Source organism: Garra rufa, chromosome 13 (assembly GCF_049309525.1).
Source record: "Garra rufa chromosome 13, GarRuf1.0, whole genome shotgun sequence".
NCBI classification, from domain to species: domain Eukaryota; kingdom Metazoa; phylum Chordata; class Actinopteri; order Cypriniformes; family Cyprinidae; genus Garra; species Garra rufa.
In genome coordinates, this window is record NC_133373.1 from 38,529,087 (window position 1) to 38,553,854 (window position 24,768).

The 24,768-nt window shown below is 32.4% G+C and overlaps 1 protein-coding gene across 1 annotated transcript in view; it reads left to right on the forward strand.

Annotated features, from left to right (window-relative positions):
* Window positions 1–24,768, forward strand: part of LOC141348509 (gephyrin-like) — an 84,084-nt gene that overhangs the window by 16,263 nt on the left and 43,053 nt on the right. The window contains exon 2 of the mRNA XM_073852799.1: window positions 18,545–18,623. Within this exon, the coding sequence (XP_073708900.1) occupies window positions 18,545–18,623 (79 nt within the window). The remainder of the gene's footprint in view (window positions 1–18,544; window positions 18,624–24,768) is intronic.

Genomic DNA, 24,768 nt, shown 5'->3' on the forward strand with positions numbered 1-24,768 from the left:
ATTTTTTTTCAACTTTCTTATTCAATTAAAATTCAAAAATAATGTGTATTTTATTTTTCATTTTAAATCAATTTTTGTCTTCACTAGTTCACTTAAACGATCTCCAATGTGGTGTATATATTTTCTAAAAGTACAAATATGATTTCATTTTTAGGTCACAAAAGCTTCATACACAATTATCAATAAAAATGCATATTGTCACACAGCATTTTCACATCAACGACCCATTTGCGCTATATTTCATACAAAATCCTAAAAAATACACACAGCCCAGTGCATAACTTTCAACATGAAGTTGTTGGTTGGTAGAAGATTTTAATGGCATTTTATATTCTCAATAAGTGTGTGAACTCTTCAGTATAGTTTCATCTAGGGCTGGGCGATAAAACGATAACGATATATATCGCGATAGACAAGAGATCGATATCAATAAAAAATGTGTTCGATAAAACGTTCGATATTTTGTATTCTTGGTCGGCCTGCCCAGCCCCCCTTTAACGTTCAGTTCATAGCGCCAGATCACAATAGAAGTTAAGGTTATCTTTCATACAGAACGGGTCCATGTTGTTGTATTAAACAAACTAAATAGCCTTATGTTATTTATCTGATTTACACGACGGCATTTGATTTCTGTCTCTACATGATCGCGCGTTTACAATGTCTCCTCACAGACGGGATCGCGGACTCCATTCATAAAAACGGATTTTACTATAGGGCGGAATGCCGCGGAATTCGTCGATTTTCGGACCAATAAATCAAAAGTTTGTCTGTTAATTAATTCAGATCGCGATATGGACTAGTGTCTGTGAAAACTGAAATGCAAAAACACCTTTTCAATAAGAATCCTGCATGTTCCGTTTGCCTCTATATGAATGAATTGAGGAGACGCGTTTTATTTTCACTACACGCATACTGCACACGTGACGCTCCCGCTAATTTTTGGCCTTTGCATCTAACATGAACAGAAAAAACTCCATAATACATCTCCAAAGCTGCTGTTATTGTCACTTTTGGTCAATTTTACCGTTTCATTAGTTAAACTAGCATCATTCATTCTGTATTACACACTGAAACTTCACGACAACCTGTCAAAATAAAAGTACGGTTTAACATGTAACAGAACAATATGATAAAAAATAAAATATAGAGTCACCACTTAATTGTTGAAAAAATACTGTTATTATTAAACCTTTTTTTAACTGAATATAATTTTTCTTCTATGCATTAATTTTAAAAAGTAAAGCTCCATTTATTTTTATTTTTAAAAATAAATCTGATTTTGCTTTCATTTGATTATCAGAAAAATTAAAACAAGAATTTCTGAAAAAAAAAAAAAAAAGATTGTAATTGTTTGTGAAGAAGACACAAGAGAAAAGATTGTGTTGTACTTTGCAACAACCTCTGACCTGTGGTCCAGCCGTACTTCTGGGCCATACATTAGCTTGACCATTCACTTCATCGACAATGAATGGGGTTTGAATTGAGGATTAAGAGATAATTAGGTGTATATTGTGACTTTAGACTTTGTTTACATTTTAATTATTTGAGTTTTCCATGGTTGTTGACATTTCTGTCTTAATAACTGAGGGGATTATGATCAGAGGCAGGTTAAGTTTAAAATAAAAATGCTTGAGTGTAATATATTTTTCTCCTGGTCCTTATTTTAAATGGGTCATAAAAATATCAATAATTATCGATATCGACCGATATGAAACACTGATATCGTGATATAGTTTTCAGCCATATCGCCCAGCCCTAGTTTCATCTGCATGCCGCTTATTACGGTGTGTTTAATAAGAATGTTTTTGGGTGCGTGTTTGATAGCTGCTGCGATCCCACTGCGGACCCCGTCGCTGCTGCTCTCACAATGAACAAGGTTGCTAAGAAACGCTGGGCTTATATTAGATTATCTTATCTGCTGTTACTATATTTTCCCCAGCACCGTGAAACCTTTATTAATTTGGAAATTTACCCAGCTGCGGAATTAAGAAGCTGCTATGTGTACAGCAACGCTCTCTCTCTCTCTCTCTCTCTGTCTTTCTCTTTCTCTCTCTCTCTCTCTCTCTCTCTCTCTCTCTCTCTCTCTCTCTCTCTCTCTCTCTCTCTCTCTCTCTCTCTCTCTCTCTCTCAGCTGGACTGCTGGGTGCAGCATCCAGAACTCCCTCAGGTTTAATGTCGGCCCCTCCTTTGTACAAAGCCTGGCTTGATAAACAGCAGTAAGCCGCTGTAATCTACATCCCAGGGGCCTCTGGCTCCATTTGATACCCCACTAACCAATAAGACATGTGAGCGAATGAAGCAATGATGTCATCTCCTGCTGAAGCCATCGGTGGAGCACTAGTATGGAAGGCCGATGGGGCCAAAAGTCATTAACGGAATGCATAAAATTTGACCATGTTAACAAGGCAATTTTAAACATGTTTCTGTATGTGTAGACATTCATCTTCTGGCTGTGTTAAAGAATAATTTTTATTGTGTTCCTCTAGTATGTCTAAAGATGCACAGTTTTACCGCATAAAGATTTAAATGTGTCTCTCAATGCATGCACATTCTGGCTGTGTTCGAATGTGTTATACTTGTTGAAGCAGATTTACCTCTAGATTTACCCACATATTAAACCTATTAATTCTTTAGTTTATTGCAACATTGCTTTACTGATATCTACTGTGCTAGAGTAAATTAATTAATGTTACAAAGTAAAGTAAGACCTGGTAAGGACATTAAACTAAAAAGGACATGACAAATCATGACATAAGACTGACATCACTCACAACACACCGATCCATTATCCTTCATGAACAAATACCGTAAATCCCCTAATACAGGCCCGGGCCTTTATTTTACTCAAGCGCATCGCGGTCCAGGCCTTTATTAGAAGGAGGCCAGAATTAGAGACAGGCCTCAATTTCTATTTGAGCAAAACAAACTACCAGTAGAATAAAAAAAAGAGATTTTGTGTCTATTTGAACCTATAAAATACTAGGTGCATTTAATAATCGCTCCGCTCCAGCTCCGCTCTGGGTTCATAATTTCCCGCTCCACTCCTCGCTCACTGATATCAGAAACACCGCTCCGCGTCAAAAAAAAAAAATGTTTGAAATACAACGGTCCTGTTCATAACACATATTAAAATAAAAAATACTAAAATAAAATAACAGGAGAGTTTGGAACACTAGTGTGCAAACTTTATTCCTACCACATACAAAGCTAATAACATTGTCAGCATTAAAAGAGTATAACTGCTTTATGCCGTGCAAAGTTTGTAATGAAAATAAAAATACATTTTCGTCAGTTATTTTACCTATGAATCCCTGCATTTCTTACAGATGTCTGTTTATTCGAAATCAGATACCATTAGATTTGTTTTAATGCATTATTGACAGAGCGATTGCATGTGAGTAAGTGTTGTACCTGTTTAAATCATGCTTTCACCTGAAAATATTCATTATCTAGGAACAAACTAATGCCTTGTGAACTATAATTTACCGCTCATCCATTGCCGTCATCATAGCCTTTACATTCTTTCTGATTTGAGTGATCCATCTCTATGTCTAAGCTATCTATACATGTCAGGCCCGTAGCCAGGGGGGGTTCGGGTGGTTCGAACGAACCACCCCATATTGCCAAAGGTCCATAATTTAAATACATTTTTTTTTATAAACAAGTGTTCTTTTAAATAACGACATTGAATTAGTGTAAAAGCTTTCATTATTAAAGATGTCATAAATTTGGGCAAGGAAAGACAAGAATCGCATTATGGATTAAATGCGATAGTCATTTAAAGCATGCCACACGGACCGTTTATACTGTATCCGCTCAGATCACAGCAGCGGAGCGCAAATTCACTAAAGCAGACGCGTTTACTAGCGAGCACTAAACAGTGCTGTAAGATCCACAATGAAGCGCTTGAATTTAATAAAAGAACACAAATGACTTTGCGACTTAAACAGGCGAAACAGCGCTGACAAACAGGAGAAACACTGTGCGCGACGATACAGTCAGAATCATTTACCATGTAGCCTTTTTATTTTACACTAACTGCACCATGGTATTGCGGTAGAAATGCGGAATATTATATTAATGTAGACATGTATTAACTGTAAAGAAGTAATGTAATATAAGTATAGTATAACATTTGTCCTAAATTTATTTAGACCACTGTTCTTACAAATACATAGAAAATATGTGGGCTAGTTAATTTTTATACCATGGTGTTAAGGTGCTATAGGCCTATGTGTGTGTTTTTACTGGTTATCATGTATGCTACTAGCAAGGGTTCATTTTAATAACTCAAACAGTCAGAATAATTACATTTCACCATAAAAAATGAGCTTTGTTACAATTTTTACAGATGTTATTGTTTTTTATGAACATTATCTGAGCTGTAAATCATGATAGAGGTTTAATATTTTACTAGACATTGCTTTATCCCGCTCATTCAATATTAATTCTATTTCTGCAGGTCTTAAAAAAGGAAACAAAAAGCCTTAATTTTGATTTAAAAAATCCTGCAGATACCATGTAGGCCTATATAGTTAAACAAAATTCCTTTCTTGATATTTGTGTTTTGAAAAGGAGGACACTGCATAGGGCCCAGAGGTTGAAAGGGGCCCAGAAAACTCAGTGCAGGGGTGTAGCATGGGTCAAGGAAGAACACGGTACTTTCTGACTAGAGGCAGTTCTGGACCCTTTTTAGATTTGTCATCAACTTTTTTATTTTTCTTGTTCAATTTGCACAGTGAACATAGTTGTAGCTCTTATTTTTGAACTCTCAAAATGCACCAAATTAATGGATTTACCTTTAAAATGTATAAAATTTTCTCCAGGGGGGCATGCCCCCGGATCCCCCTAGAGGGATGCACATTCACCCACCATTGTCTCTCAAAATCTTACATGACCATGCTGTGGGCCCTCAGCCAACACCATTACCCCCTGATGTTTTGGCTCAAGCCAAGTTTTTTATTTAAATCCTACAAACACAAACTCAATTAGAAGTGTGTCAGTATAAAGGATCTGTGCATTTATTGCATTAACAATGTCAGTTGTGGCTCTTTATTAATTGCTTTAGGTATTTGTGTATATTTACTGAATAAGGTAGTACATGATCTTGGTAAGTTTGACCTCATTGTAGTAAATATGTTTGGTGCATCAAAAATCATGCTTATTAACTAAGATACCAACAGACATGCTAATCCAGCACAAACGTGCATGAGAAGTCACCAAAATGAAGTACGCGATTTGAACCTCATAATTAAATACAAAATGGGTGGGAACTGAAAAAGGTCCACTTTTTGAAAAAAAGAACCCCCCCTTCTGCTAGGCTGGCTACGGGCCTGCATGTTTAACATATGAATTCTTGCTTAATATGCAGTTTTATTGCGGACCGTTGGCATGAATTGTACTCATTATGGAGAGGTGGCGGAGCACTCTTGGAGCGAGTGAAAACCACGACGCTCCGACTTTTCAAAAATCCGCTCCTCCCTCCAATCAAAATTACACCGCTCCACTCCGCGCTCCGCTCACATACTCTGCTGCCCAGACATACGTTGTTTCTAATAATAGCCCCGGCCGCTATTAGAGACCGGCCATTATTTACCTCAGCTGACAGCGAGACCGGCCAATGTTGGAGACCCGGCCGCTAATGGAATACAGGCCAATATTAGAGGATTTACGGTATAACAAATATAATGTTTGGTTACATGCACAACAGTATACCATTATGAAATCCTTCATGAATAAACATGACTTCACTGTCTTGTTTCCAGCTAAAATATCTAAAAAATCTTAAATCAAGAAGGATTTTCTAGACGAGTAAAAATAATTTTCTTGTTTAAAAAAAAAAAAGTCAAAATTAAGTGTGTTTTTGCTTAAAACAAGCAAAATAATCTGCCAATGGGTTAAGAAAAATAATCTTGTTTTCTGTTTGAAATAAGATTTTTTTTGTTTACCTAATGGGCAGATTATTTTGCTTGTTCTAATTTTAATTTATTTTTTCTAAAAACAAGAAAATAATTTCTCCTTGATTTATGAATTTCTAGACATTTTGGCTGGAAATAAGACAAAAAAATCTGTCAGAAAAGCATTTTTTGCAGTGTTCTGATGTGTTGTGTGCAGGGGCGTAGCGACGGGGGGGACACGCCCCCCTCACTTTTAGAAACAGGTGATTCTTTCCCCCGAACTTTTTTTGATCTTGTAATCAAAATGTATTATACTGTATGAACATCACCTTTGGGTCACATGACCATACTGTCCCCCCCACTTTTAAATTGGCTGCTACGCCCCTGGTTGTGTGTAGGGCTGCACGATAAATCGCATGCGATTGTCATGCGCATCTTGTCAGTAAAGCCGGTTCTGTGATTAGTAGTAAATCTCCATCACGTGCATTTAGATGGCACGGCATTTAAAACACTGAGCCGTAGATCACTGAAAAGCTACACAATATCGCATTCAAAATCCAATGCGATTCATCCGCGATTATGAGCACGATTTTGCGTAGCTTGTCAGTAATCCATGGCTCTGTATTTTAAATGCCGCGACATCTGAATGCACGTGATGGAGATTTACTACTAATCACAGAACCGGCTTTAATGATGAGATACACATGACAATCGCCTGCGATTTATCATGCAGCCCTAGTTGTGTGTGTATATATTTATACAACAGATCTTTCTGGTCCTCGAATCTGATTGGCTGATAGGTGTGTAATATTAGAGCAATATCAGAACTCCAACAGCCGCTTCACAGTTTGTAATCAGATCACTCTGCTTGCGGTACTTCTTACAGCGAGTCTCCTGGCAGATGCACAAATCCAGTATCATTTTATAAATATTACTGTTTTTGTGTCACAGAATATAGTTTTAAGAGGTTTTCAGGCGAGAATGTACTGTTTTATAGTCTAAATATGCAGTTTGGTAATAAAGATAGTTTCTATTTGAAAATTTGCGTCAACTTTTCTTCGACCACGAGAGCGCCAGATCGTCAGCGGCCGTTCTGCACTCATGAACCCGCATGAGAGAAGCCTCAACTTGGCCAGATCTGTCGCTGTAGTGGTTAAACATGAGATATAATTCGTTTTGGACTAATCTAACAGGCAGTCTTTGGTCTCATTGATCTATTCTTTGTTTCACAGCAAATCATTTTGGCAAAATGTCATCATGGTTAGGTAAATTCAATGCTGTATATCAGAGCGCTGCCTGTGTAATTTTGACAGAATTGCCTAGCAACTTTTAGGATGCCTGTTGTTGTTGTTTATTAAATATTATTATTCAATAAATAATGTTTTATATAAATAATAGTAGTATTTAAATATGTTTAGTATTAAGAAACCGTGCATGTGCATGTTTGTGAGGGTGATTTTAGTTACATTGTTTCACCATTAGATGTCGTCAAGAGTCAGCAGTAAAGACTTTTATACTGAAAAACTAGAAACTAGTTATTTTAGAAGTTATTTTTAGTTTCAACAACAACTTGATGCAGCTAATAAATGCACTGAGTCATCAGAAATCACCATTAAAATATGATATTAAGGATATTAACGTTATGACAGAGAAAATGTTTTCCTCAGCGGACATTCAAACTATATTGTGAATTTGAAGAATGAATGCTGTATTAGATGTAGCTAATCATGATCGCTCAGACTATTTCTCTCTCATAAAACTCTACATAATAGAGTAAGCTTTTAATACAGTTATACAATAAGTTTTCAATAAAGCAATTAACTCAACGTTCGTTCGCTACTTGTTCTAAAGTGATGTTTTGGAATTAGTAATGGAGGCTTGTGTTCAGCTGTTCAGCTGTTAAACTGAGACTTGAATCTGTGGCGGAAGGAAGTAGTAGGGGTTTTAAAGACACTCTGCTGTTGTTTCTTATGTATTTACACACTCGTGCCGCCGAACCGTTGTATAAACGCAATATCACACTCGTAGCATGAGATATGGCTGTATGTGATATTGCTCATATATGCAAACATACAATTGCATTACATATTCAAATATAGAAACAATTACAGAAATTTCATTGGCTGCTGTGCTTGTTGTCATGTTAAAGTGAAGTGTTTTTGGACAAAAGACTTTTGGCCCTGTCGGCCTTCCATACTTCGCATTCGTTATGTGTAGTATGGGGCAGTTGTTTGTGCTTATTAAAAATAAGGTGAGAAAAACCTTGGAAAACGGTCGTGGAGGAATACATATTTTTTCATAATTAATACACAAGAGGCCACGTTAATGTATTTTATCTGTAAACAGACTGTATTGTTAGAATTACCTCTTTATTTTATGGCACTATGCGTAGAGCTTTTGCAATGTGAGTGGAAATTAATCTGCTAGACTGCTAAAATATTATTCAGATGACTGTTTTAAAGTTAATTCACTAAATGTAATATAGGTAATGTAATACCTGAGTGTTTTTGTGCTGCTGGAAAGAAATATACTGCTTACTGCATATACTGTAAACTGCTTGATTGCTTGTATTGTCGCAAAATGTAACTATATTATCCATCCAGCTATAGTACAGATAAGATAATGAGATATCCTAAACGTTTTTATGAACATATGCATTGTGAAAAGTGCTATACAAATAATTTTGACTTGACTTGGTTTTATTACTATTAAAATTATGAAAAAAGATTAATGTGAAACAGCAGTATGCAACTTTGAATATTTCAGCAAGTAGTTTGCTACGATGTTGTCACATGGCCCCATTATTTTGTAATCAGTTATCATTTAGTATTTATCATTTTTAATCCAATGTCGGTTTTAAGTTTTGATAACAAATTATCAGATCACAGTATTTCATATTTTATATATATTTTATTACATTTTATTTATTAATTTTTGTTTGTTTGTTTGTTTTTAGTTATTTTAGGACTTTTTTCCTTTTTTTCACTTTTTTCAGTTGCATTTTTTTAACAAAAATGTTTTTATGGATTTTATAATTCAGTTTTTGTAATTTTTAATATTATTTTTAAATGTTTTTATGTCTATATAGTTTTTTATTTCTATTCATTAGTTTTGGTAACGTTTAGTAATTTAGTAATTTTTATTATTTTTTGAAAAGCAATTTTTATTTATTATTTTTGGTTTATTTAGTTTTAGTTATTGTAGTACGAAACAAAATGTGACCCTGAACCACAAAATCAGTTGTAAGTATCACAGGTATATTTGTAGCAATAGCCCAAAATACATTGTATGGGTCAAAATTATTGATTTTTCTTTTATACCAAAAATCATTAGGATATTAAGTAAAGATGTTCCATGAAGATATTTTGTAAATTTCCTACCATAAATATATCAAAACTTAATTTTTGATTAGTAATATGCATTGCTAAGAACTTCATTTGGACAACTTTAAAGGCGATTTTCTTAATATTTAGATTTTTTTGCACCCTCAGATTCCAGATTTTTAAATAGTTGTTTCTCCACCAAATATTATCATATCCTAACATACTATACATCCATTGAAAGCTTATTTATTTAGCTTTCATATGAAATATAAATCTCAATTTCCAAAAAATTACACTTATGACTGGTTTTGTGTTCCATGGTCACAAATGAGAAATGTTGCCTTGAAGTTTTTTAAATTGTTTTTATAAATTTAATTCAATTAACAAATTAATATTTAGTTTTAAGTAATGCATTTTTTATTGTTTTAGTTTTATTTAATGATAAAAACCCTTGTTACGCATTAAAAATGTATATAGTGTGATTAGTGTGCATAAGGAAGAAATAGTATAACTATGCTGAATATAGCCAATATCATGGCAACCTTTTCCATCGTCTTGACACTACTATGAAATATCACGATTATCCTGTGGATTTTTCTAGCAGTGCATTGGTCGGAAACAAACGGATGTAAGAAGCTCATTTAGGATTCTGTCACTTTGTAACTGCAGTCAGAAGCAGCGCAGAGAAAGCCATTGTTCGTCCATTTTCTCTCAGACGCCGCCGTTTCCTGTTCTCCCGCAGGATTACCTGTCACTGGGCTCTTTTGTGGCGGCATTCGTATAATATGCTTTCTTGCTCTGGGTTCAGCATTGATTAATTAATCCATTCCTAATTATCTCATTGAGAGCTTCGATCGGCTCATTTCCTGTTGCTTTCGTCCTGTTTGCTGATCATGTTTCCCTCACCTGAGCGCGTACGTCAACCCCGCTGCTGCCCTGTTTGAAAGCTGCGACTCTTGAAGGAAACATGAGAAGTAATGAGGCGTGACCTCGTGAAATTAGCATAATGCAATTAACGGCAGTCTGACATAATACATGCGGACAAACATTTGCTTATTTTTGGTTTAGCAGACACTCTTTCAATGCTCAAGGTGTTTGCCTGTGCAAAACTTGCTTGTCATAATGCTACATAATGATTGTTTGGTGTGACAGGTGTGGAAATAATTTTTCGTCAAAAATTAGGGGTAAATTTCAATGAAAGCTCTAGCATTAAGTTCTGCCAGGAAGACTTAATTGTTACGTCACTCAATTTTTTATCTATCCAATCACATTCCAACACTTGTGGTATAAAAGATCGGTACTTACTCATGTTTGAGTTCGCAGATGCTGACGCTTCAATTCAACACCATCCTCCCCACCTCCTCCAAATTGAATCCTTCCCTCCATCCTCCTCACCACCACCACCACCAGGATGGTCCCTTCCATACCTCACGGGGGTCGGCTGCGCCCCTGCCTTGATCTTCAGGCAGGATATGCAGAGTCTGGACCCTCAGATTGCGAGCTACGGACGGGGCCTACGCCAAAGAACTTTATTGCTCGCTGGGTTGCTAATAAATGGATAATTGTCACAGTATTCATTCTCCTGAGTCTTTCTGGTAGAACTGTTTTTATGAAGAAACTGCAGGTAACACAATGAATTAAACATGAAATTTTGAAGTAGTAAGACTTAAAAAAAAAGTTCTTGTAAAACGTACTCTAATAATATTTGTTTTATTTACGATTCTGAAAAAAAAAAATTAAACTGCATGAAATTAAATTTTTTTATTTCATATTTTTCTGGAGTCATTTTTAATGGTTAAATTAAATTTTAGTAATCAAAATGCATGTGTAATTAATTAAATTCATGAAACTTATAGAATTTAACAACAATGTATTAGAATACATGTATTAGAATTAGAATACAAAAATAAAATTTTTAGGGCCTTATTAAAAGCATTTTATCTTTTCCCAAAATCAGTTTTGTTTTTCTATTTCAATTCTAATGGCTTCTGTTTTAATTTATATTTTAATAATCAAAAAAAATTAATTAATAAAACTAAAAAATAAAGCAATTTAATAATTTTATTACAAATTTCACAATAATAGGTTATTGTGAAATGTTTAATTTTTTAACAGTAGTAATTCTTTGAGGTTTATGATTTAATACTTTTATTAATTTTTATTTATAATCAAAAACAGTGGAAATCAAATTAAGGCATAAAACAATGTAATTATTTTTTTTATAAAATATAATGAAATGAAAATTAAACAATTCCATTGATTGTTGGCAAATGAAAGGTTTACTGTTAAAAACTAAAACATAGAAGAAAATGTGTGATTTTTTTTTTTTTTGCTAAAAAATATTTTGCTTTTTTTTATTATTACTACTACTACTACTTGAGAAGCACATTCTCCTTTACACTGATATATTTCTGTCACAATTTCTTCAAGTTAAACCAAACTTTTTAGACAGGTTGTAGTAAAGACCTTTGTGTAGTAAAGACCTTTGTGTTTCTGTGTCCATATCATATTTTGAATAATTGTACAGCCCTACTTTTAATTTATTAATCCAACATTTGTCAGATTTAATGAGATTATACTTTAGATTTAATTTTTATGGCCAGAATTTGTGATTCTGTCTGTGTTTTCTATATTGCAGCAATCACCTGGGCCTAATTAATATATTTCTTCTGCTAAAATGCTAGAGACAATAACTAGCTTTTGTAACTGCATGCTGACATAGATAATACTCATACTATTTCTGTATTATATAGTAAGCGTATTGTGTGAAATGGCACTTTTCAGGCTTCAGCTGTGATATCAGAGTGCATGTGTCTGTCAAGTGTGCTTACTATGAAGTGGCGCTCTCTGTCCTCATTCAGACTGATAACAGCAGCTCTCCCCGATCAGGGCAGATGAGGGTCAGGTCAAAGGTCAGCCGCTCCATCTTGTCCCTGTTGCAGTACAGATGGAGGAGCAGCAGGACTGCATTCACTGCAGCATTCGCATTGGGCCTCTGGACCTGTTCCCTGTCCTGAAGCCATACAGCACGGCCTTAACTAAAGCCCAAAACAGCGTGCTCTGATTACTAATTTGACATTTAGCTGATGCTTTTTATCCGGACAGACTTACACCCTGTCCCAACAAATCCAGGCATGATTTGTCAGTTCACACTGAAAGCAGAAAAGCTGTGTCGTGGTCAGAGATTCTCACGTCTGGTTTAGAGAGTTTTCTACACTTCCATTAAAAAGTTTAAAATACAGTAAAATTGTGAAATATTATTACAATCTAAAATAGTTTTTTGTTGTTGTATTATATTGCAAAATGTAATTTATTTTTGTGAACAAAGCTGAATTTTCAGCATCATTACTCTAGTCTTCAGTGCCACACGATTTCCTTCAGAAATCATTCTAATATTCTGATTTGCTGCTCAAGAAACATTTCTGATTATTAGCAATGTTGAAAACAGTTTTTCAACCATGAATCATTTAATTGTTTTTTTTTTTTTGTTTAAAAAAAATATGTATATACATATATATTATATATTATTATATTTATATCCCTGAATCCGTTTTCTCTGAATTTACATGTAATTTTAACATTTCATCTTACAGTTGATTTTCTTTACAGTCCTGACTTTTTTTTCTCAGATTTGTGAGGAAAAAAGTCAGAATAAAAAAGATAACAATATGTTAAAAAAATCACAGTTACCTTTCTTTATTTTATTTTTATTGCTGTTCTTTTTTTTTTTTTCAAGCTTCAAGCTTCCATAATTGAATGAAAAATAAAATAAAATAAAATAAATTAAATTAAATTAAATTAAATTAAATTAAATTAAATTAAATTAAATTAAATTAAATTAAATTAAATTAAATTAAATTAAATTATGAATGCCCTGAAAACAGATTTTCTTTCTTGTGTTGCCATATTTCCCTATTTCCCACATTTCCATATCATATCACCGTATTTTACATATTGGGCCTTTGCCGTTCATGGCAATATTAATAAATAGAAATGCTTGGTAACATTTTAAGCCTTTAAGTTCAATGCATTATAAAGGTATTCATAATGTACAATGTGTTCTGTCTTCTCATAAATAACTGTAAAGTTAAAATGTATTATAAAATTTGCAGATTCTTTGATACATCTAAAATTGGTTGTTTGTTATGTGTTTTAATGCATTATAGTTTTTAAAGGTGGAAAAATAAATAAATGAGTATAATGATGTATTATAACTGTGCTCACAATTATTCATGAGATGCATTACAAAGTTTATCACAAAGCAAAATTAATGCATTAAAATACTTTTATAATGCATTATGTATAAAGGCTATTGTAAGAATACTTTGTTAGTTTTAAACAATTTTGGTGTTGAAAAATGGCCTTAAAGTTATCAGACATGAACTAAACTTTAATTTCTGCTTCATGGAGTCTCAGCTATGGTTGAGATAGAAAGCATGACTGTGCAAAGCATGTCCTGACCTGAGGAAATAGTAAATCAGATATCATGGGCTTCCTTGAGCTCCGCACGCAGGAAACATGTTCTCTCGTTCTCGCTCTCTCTTCTTCAGTATCTTGTGTGTTTCTCTGTCTTGCACTGGCTGCATTAACATTCCTTTGAAGCCTGATTCCAGTGCAGATCATCATCTTCCTCACCATCTTTATCTGTCTCTCCTGATCTGCTGTTTGAACTCTCTCTGTAGCTCAGAGTCGTGATGAAGGCTGCCTGTGTAATCCATTGCATTCTTTAAACCCAACATGAAATCAAAATTGACTTCCTAATGCATATTTCTGGTGTTATTGTGAAGTATTCAGCACATTTTATGCCAGAAATAAACATCATGTTGCCCGAATGTTTCCTGAAGTGGGTTAACTGAATGAAACTGACCTCAGCACAGATCATGTGTGTTTGAGCTATACACCAAAGCCAGCTTTTCCCTCTTTTTTCACTTTGTGTGTGTGTGTGTGTTTTTTTTTTTTCTTTCTCTTGATCTTTTCTTTCATCATGTGTTGGTGCATTACCTCTCTAGGGACCGGCCTGATTTGAAGAGGTCTTTGACTCTCTCGCTCTTTTCCTATTGCTTGTGTCATATTGACAGTGAGCACAATGATGACTCACAGACGATTGCTAAACTCTCATTGGATGCAGCAGTTGTGTGTGTGTATTTTATTTTATGCAAATTTATCTAAAATTACTTTTGTGTTCTGCTGATGCAGCCAAGAATGCACGGACAAGAAAAAAGTTTCTCTGTGTGTATAGAGATGTAGATTTTTTAATTTACTTTAGAGCTGCCAAACGATTAGTCGTGATTAATCGATTCAAAATAAAACTTTATTTTTACATGCTATATGTGTACTGTGTATATTTATTATATATATATATATATATATATATATATATATATATATATATATATATATATATTAGTGGTGGGCCGTTATCGGCGTTAACGTGCTGCGTTAACGTGAGACTCTTATCGTGCGATAAAAAAAATATCGCCGTTAATCTATTCTCAAATTTGGGTTGGGAGCTGGGTTTAAACTACGCAAGCTATGATGACTTTCACCTTGATAGTTTAACGCGGATGTATACCAAAGACTATACGGTCGCGCGTTTACGTCTCCTCCGCCAAAACACAGACGGGGTCGCGTCGTCCTCCATTCATAAAAACCGAATCTACTATAGCGAAATGCCACGTCAATTCGTAGTTTTTTGGATTCATAAATCGAATGTTGGTCAGTCACTTAATTCAAATCGCGATATGGACTAGTGTATGTGAAAACTGAAATGCAAAAAGACCGTTTTAATATGAATCCGGTATGTTCCGTTTGCCTAGCTGTATGTATGAATGATGGAGACGAGCTTTTACTACACGTATACTGAAACACACGTGACGCTCCCGGTAATTTTTGGCATTTGCATCTCACATGAACAGATAAACTCAATCTCCAAAACTGCTGTGAGTGTCACTTTTACCGTTTCATTTGAGAAAATTAGCATCATATCATACTGTATACACAGAAACTTCACGGCAACCTGTCAAAATAAAAGTATTTTATTACAGTAAGGGCTAAATTTAGGGTTGGGTAGGTGTTGACGTTAAAAAAACACAATCTAATAGGTAGAAAAAATTATTTCATTGTTAGTTAGTTAGTAAACAGTACATCTTATTGAACAATTTATTTTCATCAACAAATTATCATAGAACAGCTTTATGAGCTTTATGATCCATTCTCAAAGACTTACTTTTAGTCATTATTTGGGTAGCACACATATTCTGAATGCCTTCAGCAGAATTCAAATTAGCCATTTTAATCTAGATTAATCTAGATTAATTCCAAGATTTAATCTAGATTAATCTAGATTAAAAAAATTAATCTATGCCCACCCCTAATATATATATATATATATATATATATATATATATATATATATATATATATATATATAAATACACACACATATGTTGTTTTTATTTTTTTTAAATATTTGTATGTAACACTTGTATATAATTCCTATTATATGTAAATATAAATATTTTACATATAAATCCAACATATTTTTTCTTAATATGTGACCCTGAACCAGTCATAAGGGTATTTATTTATTTTTTTTTCTAAAATTCTATTGATGTATGGTTTATTAGGATAGGACAATATTTGGCTGATATACAGGGTGAAAAAAAAAATTAATATTGAGAAAATTGCCTTTAAAGTTGTCCAAATAAAGTTTTTAGCAATGCATATTGCTAATAAAAAAATAAGTTTTGATATACTTACAGTAGAAAATGTACTAAATATTTTCATGGAACGTGATCTTTATTTATAATCCTAATGATTTTTGACATAAAAGAAAAATGTATAATTTTGATCCATACAATGTATTTTTGGCTACAAAATGCCAGTGCTACTTAAGACTGGTTTTGTGATCCAGGGTCACATATACAGTAGTCAACATTTGAAGTGGATCAAAAAAAAAGTTAATCAAAGTTGTCCTAAGACAAGAACGGGTGTTGTTTTTGTTTTAAGGACACCCTTGATGAAAGGTTTTGATCCACTTCAAATGTTGACTACTGTATACATCACATATATACATGTATGTGTGTGTAACATGCATAATAAATATAAACACACACATATAATATGTAAACATGAACTTTTATTTTGAATCGATTAATCGTGACTCATTTATTTATTTATTATATACAAATGTAAATCTGATGTAAAATGTTCTTAATCTAAAAAATAACCTACTAGGGGTGTGACGAGATCTCGTGGCACGAGATCTCGCGAGACTCCGATGTGTCCCGCGAGATCTGACTGGTCTCGCGAGAACGTGACGATATCATGGCAAAACATTTTGCAATGTTTACATTAGGGCTGCATGACTAATAGTTATATAAATATCACGATCTCTATTCAAACACCCATGCGATCTTGTTCATGAATGACAACGATTCAGCTTTGTCTATTACAACTGTTTGACGCGCTCCATTGACGCTTACGATGTGAAAGTTATTGAAGACATTCAAATCTGCATTCTTACTGCGGCGGTTTCAGAAAGCAACACAAACAGTCTTTTTAACCACGTAATCATCTTCATGTCTTTGTTACAGACATTTAAATAACATAAGTACTGGGATAAAAGCTTATAGTTTGGATATAAACACTTATTGTCTACAGGAGCGATCAAAAACGAAAGTATAACACGTCTGTAGAGCAACGTTTATTCTCTTCACCAGGAGAGGGCGACAACTGCACCCTTAAAAAAAGTATTTGTCATTGAATTAAACATTCAAGAGATTCCAATAGTGAAACACGTCTTTATTAATTGAGACACAGGCTCCTTCATTTTTTTTTTTCAGACTTAAGCAATGAACATTATTTCAGAACCACTAGTAAATTATGTAATTTTGTTTAATTTTCAAATCCTTTTTTTTCTTCAGAATCGTGATCTCTAGTTTATAAAAGAAAATTGGTTTTCAGTTTACCCAGAATCATGCAGCATTTTTATTACTGCATATAATTCATTAAAATATAAGTTTAATTTCATAAAGTACAAGTTCATATCAAAATGCACCAACATTTATTTTATTTTTTTGCATTTTGTGTTTTTTTGTTGACTAAAATAGTATTGTCCCCTATATATTTCATCATTGAGGATTTATTAAAAAAAGTTCAAAAATCTTGTCTCGTCTCGTTCTCGTGAGCCCAAAATCTCGTCTCGTCTCGTCTCTTTGTCAGATAAGTGTCTCGTCACACCCCTATAACCTACACATTAATTTAAATTTTAAAATGTTTTTATTTCATTTCATTTTTATCCTAAAAATTGTTTACTATTTTTGCTATTTATCATTTAATTATATTAGTTTAACCAATCTTAGGAAATCAGTAAAATGATTAAATTCCGAAAAGTTATGAAACTTTTTAATTTAATTTAATTTAATTTAATTTAATTAGGTTTTCTATTTATGACTAGCTTCAAAATATTTTGTTTAGTTGAATTTTTCAAAGTGTGATTTAACTATAGAATAACTTTTAGAAATGAAAACAAACAAAAGTGTATTTTAAGCTTTTACATTTGCTAAATTATTATGATATTGACATATTTGATTCATTTCAGTCACTATAATACAAGGTGTATTAATGATTGTGAAAGTCTCTTCCTGCTCATCAAGGCTATATTTGTTAAAATCAAAAATACTGTGAAATATTGTAAAATATTATTACAGTTTAAAATATCTGTCGTCTGTGTGAATATCTGTTAAAATGCAATTTATTCCTGTGATGCAAAGCTGTCCTAACAAATCCAGGCATGATTTGTCAGTTCACACCGAAAGCAGAAAAGCTGTGTCGTGGTTTAGAGTGTTTTCTAAACTACCATTAAAAAAAATTTAAATTATGAAATATTATTACAATTTAAAATAACATTTTTTTGTTGTATTATATTGCAAAATGTAATTTATTTCTGTGATCAAAACTGAATTTTTTCTAGTCTCCAGTGTCACATGATCCTTCAGAAATCATTGTAATATGCTGATTTGCTGCTTATTAATCAATTATCAATGTTGAAAACGGTTGTGCTACTTCATATTTTTGTGGAAACTGTGATAAGTTTTATTTTTCAGGATTCATGGATAAATAGAAAGTTCAAAAGAACAGCATTTATTTGAAAAATAAATATGTGTAACAATATAAATGTCTTTACTGTCACTTTATTGATTTAAAAAAAAAAAAAACCTGAGCACTGAATGAACATTTAATGTTTATCTGTATTTGTACCTATTTATAATCATCCTGTGTCCATTTCTAAGCCTGTATCTCGTCTCTCTGTTTGCATTGCAGTAAGTGACAGCTGCTTTCACAATCACACTGAGGACCGCAGCGGGATCAACCTCAAAGATCTCGTGCACGACCCTTCCTTGTGAGTGACCGTCACAAAACGCACACACATTTTACACTTAACAGATGTCCCTTGATGCATTTCAAGCTATTTAAATCCTGTTATTTAAAGATTTGTTGCACTGTACCATGCTGCATGACTTCTGTGGCCTGTTAGCTTCAGCGCTCATGTAATGAGATGTTCACGTCATGCTAATCACTGAACGCTCGTCAGGAGTTCAGGCTGTTTAACAGCGGCCCGCAGTTTTACATGCAATACATTTGGTTGCATTGAAGCCTTGATGCATATTAATGTCAGAAGGACTTATTGTCACGGTCACACTGCGCTCTAATGAAGTGTCATCGCTCATGTCGTTCTACATGAATGAAATGTGTGTGAAGCATATCAAACAGTTTAACCACGTTCATGTCTACACACTAATGCATACAGAAAATAACTTACATTTTTATACTTTGCGTGTACTTTTGCATGTATTTTTTTTAACTTGTCATGTGCATTTGTTTTACTTTATATAACCATATTTTTTATTAAATTCAGCATTAAATGCTATTAACTTGCAGTTGCATCACAATTTGCTTGGATTGTGAAATGTGGGCTACAATATTATTGGTTAATATTATTTAGACATAAACATATAACATGATAGTTTACATAATTTTAACTACACTTCCTCATCAAGTATTATCAAGCATTTATTTAATTTTCTATAATCCTAGTATGTTATTTTAATTAAATACACAATTAAGCATTTTAATTAAATGTTAAATATTAAGTTATTAATATTATTTAGACATAATATTATTATATTAGACATGATTTTACACACATGATATTCCACATAATTTTAACTACACTTCCTCATCAAGTATTATCAAGCATTTATTTAATTTTCTATAATCCTAGTATCTTTTTTTATTAATTTTAATTAAATACAGCATTAAGCATTTTAATTAAATGTTAAATATTAACTTATTAATATTATTTAGACATAATATCATAATATTAGACATGATTTTCTGCACATGATATTCCACATAATTTTAACTACACTTCCTCGTCAAGTATTATCAAGCATTTATTTAATTTTTTATATTAGACATGATTTTCCACACATGATAGTCCACATAATTTGATAAATGATAAATATTAAATTATTAATATTATTTAGACACAATATTATTATATTAGACATGCTTTTCCACACAATATTCCACATAATTTTAACTACTCTTCCTCGTCAAGCATTATCAAGCATTTATTTAATTTTCTATAATCCTAGTATGTATTTTTTTAATTAAATAGTGCATTAAGCATTTTAATTAAATGTTCAATATTAAATTATTAATATTATTTCGACATAATATTATTATATTAGACATGATTTTCCACACGATATTCCACATAATTTTAACTACTCTTCCTCGTCAAGTATTATCAAGCATTTATTTAATTTTCTATAATCCTAGTATGTTTTTTTTATTTCAATTAAATACAGCATTAAGCATTTTAATTAAATGTTAAATATTAACTTATTAATATTATTTAGACATAATATTATTATATTAGACATGATTTTCCACACGATATTCCACATAATTTTAACTACACTTCACTTCAAGTGTTATCAATTAATTAATTATTTATTTATTTATTTTAATTGAAACCTGGTTTATTTTGATTTAAATTTAATGCACTGTGAAAAGATTTTTTTTTTTTGGTTGTAAATAAAACAAATATTATTGGACTATATTTTGCAAGAAAATAATATTTAAGTCTTCCTATACTTCAAAATTTAATTCCATGTGTTTTTTTGTCACTTATTTGTAATTATTTGTGCAATTTACTAGCAATTTCGGAGTAAAAATTGTTTTTAAATAAATCCTACATCATTTTTTTTCAAGTGTGCAACATTAAACACTTTAAAATTGTGAAAGATGCAGAATATTGACTTAATTTTATCCATCACAGTTTAAATGGATTGTAAAAAATGGTCTATGATATTATTCGTGAATATAATTTTTTTATTTCCTATTGCATCAGCAGAAAACAAAGTCATTTTTAGACAGAGAGTTATTGTTTTTATGATAAAAGATGATTTTTTTTTAGAATTTTGTATGCCGATAATGCACAATAGGACCAGAGACATTTATTAAAGCCCCAAAAATAGGATTTGTGTTGTTTTAAACCTATATGGCTTTATTATATGGCATTCTTTTGAGTACCAAAGCTCATTTCCCCCCCAAAATGTTAAAAAAGAATTTATATTTATCATAATGGAAATTAATTTTTATGACATTTCAAGACCAATCATTACATTTAAGCAAATTTGCTTTTATTAACTTCTCAAAATAATAAAATGTTTTGCTTATTTATGAAGTTGCTCAAACATGCACAAGACCAGACACATTTATTAAAGAAATATATTAGCCATAAATGAGGATTCATGTTGTTTTAAACCTGCATGACTTTCTTCTCTGGGAAAAAAAAGTAGTACATATTCCATGTCTTCTGATCAGTCATTTGATACCTTTTGTTTGATGAACAGACTGAAATGTAAGTCATTATACATTGAATAAATTGCATAGGGACTATACCTTTATTATAGTTTTGGTGCATTTAGCGATTTTTATTAGGTATTTTTGTAGACAGACTACCTTAAAACATAATTTTGAGTGTGAAAAAGAAGGTCATACTGATTCAGAATGACACGAAGGTAGGTAAATGATGACAGAATATACATTTTTTGGCTAACTGTCACTTTAAGAGCGCCAGCATGCTGAAAGACTGTAATGAATGCAGGAGGAAGTGTTTGGACGAGCTGTCAGCTGAAATAGAAAGCCAGGTGGTTTTTGGGAGAGCGAGCTGACAGACGCGGAGGGACGACACAGATGAAGGCGATGTGTGTTAAGTGTGAACGCTGCGGGACAGACAGCTATCAGACGGGGACGGGCTTGTTGTCCTCACGCGACTGCAGTCGTAACATCCGCTGTCAGTCGTGCTAATTGGTGGCGCTAAAAATAGGCAGTGAATAAATCAGATCGGTGACACGCGGCTCGTCTTGCGCTGACCCTTGTTGGAAAGCCAGACAGAGGGAGTTCAGCTGACCTTGGGCATGCTGGGATAGTCTGCCGTGAGAATTAAATCCCAGCCTATTTGGTTGCATTTTATTGCATTTTTCACCTCAAAATCTGAAGGGAAAAATGAGAATTTATATTTTGGTTAATGGAAATTAATTTTTAAGGACATATGGATTTTTTGCAGTCATTACAATTAAGCACTTTTTAAATTAAATTAATATTTATGTTTGTTAATCAAATGTTAAATTGCTCAAACATGGTTTGCACCAGGCGCATAGCCAGTAATGGGCCAGAGCGGCACTGGCCCGCCCACATTACTCCCTGGCCCACCCAGGCAAGTTTGATCAAAATACATTTTTAGTTTATTTTTATTATTCAAATGTATTAAAAAATATATATTCATATAAACCTGATTTATTTATTCATTGCCGAATAAAATCAGGTTTATATGAATATATTTTCTTTAGGCCTAATTGGTTGTTATGGTTGCTAGGGCGACAGGAAGACTCTCTGAGCGGCGGGTTCTGGCGGCATTCAGTGTATTAACATCGCCACAATAATGGCTAAACAAGCTTCTTTAATGTTTGTTATTTATTTCAAACCGTTCTCTGCTGAGAGTTTTCATTATTTTAATTTCTTTTACTTTTAGCCTACTTTATTTTCGGGTGAACTGTCTGCTCTGCACTGCTGACTAATCTGAATAAAATAAACAGGTTACTGTCTATGCTGGTGGTTTGTCCAGCCTTTATTGAGCACTGTTGAACATGATGGTTAGACGGTGTTTTGTTATTGCCTTTGCCGAATATTGCAAAATAAAGGTGTGTTTTTGCAGTTTGTTTGTCTATTATTTTTTCTACTCTCTAAGGTTTAATTATTATTTAAGTAATATTTTCTCTAGGAAAAAATATAGGCCCGCTCACTTTTTCAATGGCCCGCCCAAAATACAATTTCTGCCTACGCCACTGGTTTGCACTTTATAATTAACCACTTTTGCACAAATATTTTTAAAAAGTTTGCACTAATTGTATAATTAAGCAATTTTTTCTTAAATTAAGCAAATTTTAAAATTAAATTCTCAAAGTAATTATGTTTTTGTTTATTAATAAAGTGTTGAATTAGTCAAATATAGTTTGCAGTTACTGCGTAATTAAGCACATTTTTATGAGATTAAGCACATTTTTTTGATTAAATTACCCAAGTAATATTTTTTTGTTTATTGTTTGTTAATGAAATGTTCATTTGCTGAAACATGGTTTGCACTTAATATATAATTAAGCACGTATTTTGTTAAATACAATTCTCAAAATTGTATTTATTTTTGATTATTGAAATGTTGAATTGCTAAAATATCTTTAAGATATAAAAAAATACAAGTTTGCACTTATTGTATAATTAAGCACTTTTTTATTGAATTAAGCAAATTTTAAAAATAAATTCTCAAAGTAATCATATTTGTTTATTAATGAAGTGTTGAATTGCTCAAATATAGTTTGCACTTATTGCATAATTAAGCACATTTTGAAATTAAATTCTCAAAGTAATAATATTTTTATTAATGAAATGTTAAATTGCTCAAACATGGTTTGCACTGATCGTACAATTAAGTACATATTTTATCAAATTAATTAAGCGCTTTTTAAAATAAATTCTCAAAATAATATTTTTGTTTATTAATATAAAAAATGTTTTTGGTTTGCATTTATCGTACAATTAAGCACATTTTTATTAATTTCATAATATAAAAATATTTGTATTAATGACATGTTAAATTGCTCAAACATGGTTTGCACATCTTTATTATTAAGATTTTTTAATAAATTCTCAAAACAGTATTTTTTAAATATTATTTTATTAATTATATGTTAAATCATTTCAACATGGTTTGCAATAATCATATAATTAACTACATTTTCTCAAAAAATATTTTTGTTTATTAATCAAACATTTTTTATTACATTTTAAAAATATAAATATTTTTGTTCATTAATAAAGTATGACATTTTGTCAACATGGTTTGCATTTATAATTAACTTTTTCTTAAATTAAATTCTCAAACTAGCGTTTTTTTATTTATGAAATGTTAAATTGCTTAAACATTGTTTGCACTTTTTGTAAAATTAAGCAATTTTTCTTAAATTAAATTCTCAAACTAGCAATATTTTTGTTCATTCGTGAAATGTTAAATTGCTCAATCATGGTTTGCACATATGAAATTGAGATTTGTTTTTTTAAAGATTCTTTAGGATTAGATTTTTTTTATTACATTACATTATGTTTAATATTGTATAACATTTTTCCAACATGATTTTAAATTGCTTCATTAAATTCTTAAACTAGCAATATTTTTGTTTATTAATAAAATGTTGAATTGTTCAAACATTGTTTGCACTAGTGTTATTAGGCACATTTTTTGTTTAAATAAGTTCTCAAACTAGTAATAATTTAGTTTATTAATGAAATGTTAAATTCCTCAACCATGATTGGCACTACTGACAGCCCATCCATACTTCAGATGTTTTGTGAGTGTTTTCAGGTAACGTCCCAGCAAGGGTCCCTGCGTCCTCCAGCAGTGTTTTAAAATGCGCCCGAAGCCGTCATTCAGCACAAAGGCGCTCCATTATTAATTAAATCACAGCAGCAGATGGCCTTCGTTTGGGAGCCCATCCAGAATTGAAGTAGGCCTGTAAAGCTGGGTCACAGATGTGTGCAGCGGGACGCATTCTCCTCCTCTGGCGCTCACTCTCTCTCTTTTTGTCTTTCTTTATTCATATCCCGAGGAACGCAGCGAGGCCAGGAATGATGGTTTTAAGTGAGGCAGGGTCCGTATGACAGCAGGGTTCGATTAAACACTCATAACTCTTCCATTAGACAGAGAAAGACTCGGCCAGTGATTCTGGCACAGCGAAGGGAAAAATGCAACTCTTAAACCGTGCCAGAAATATCACTGGAGTCCAAGGGAGGATGTCAGTCCCGCTGAATGTTTTACAGCTTTTGTTTTTTTCATTAAAGGCAACACTGTTTTCTAGACATTTCTATAAAAGCACTTATTAACATGAAGCAAGTTGCAATTTAACTGGAAAGCATTCTGG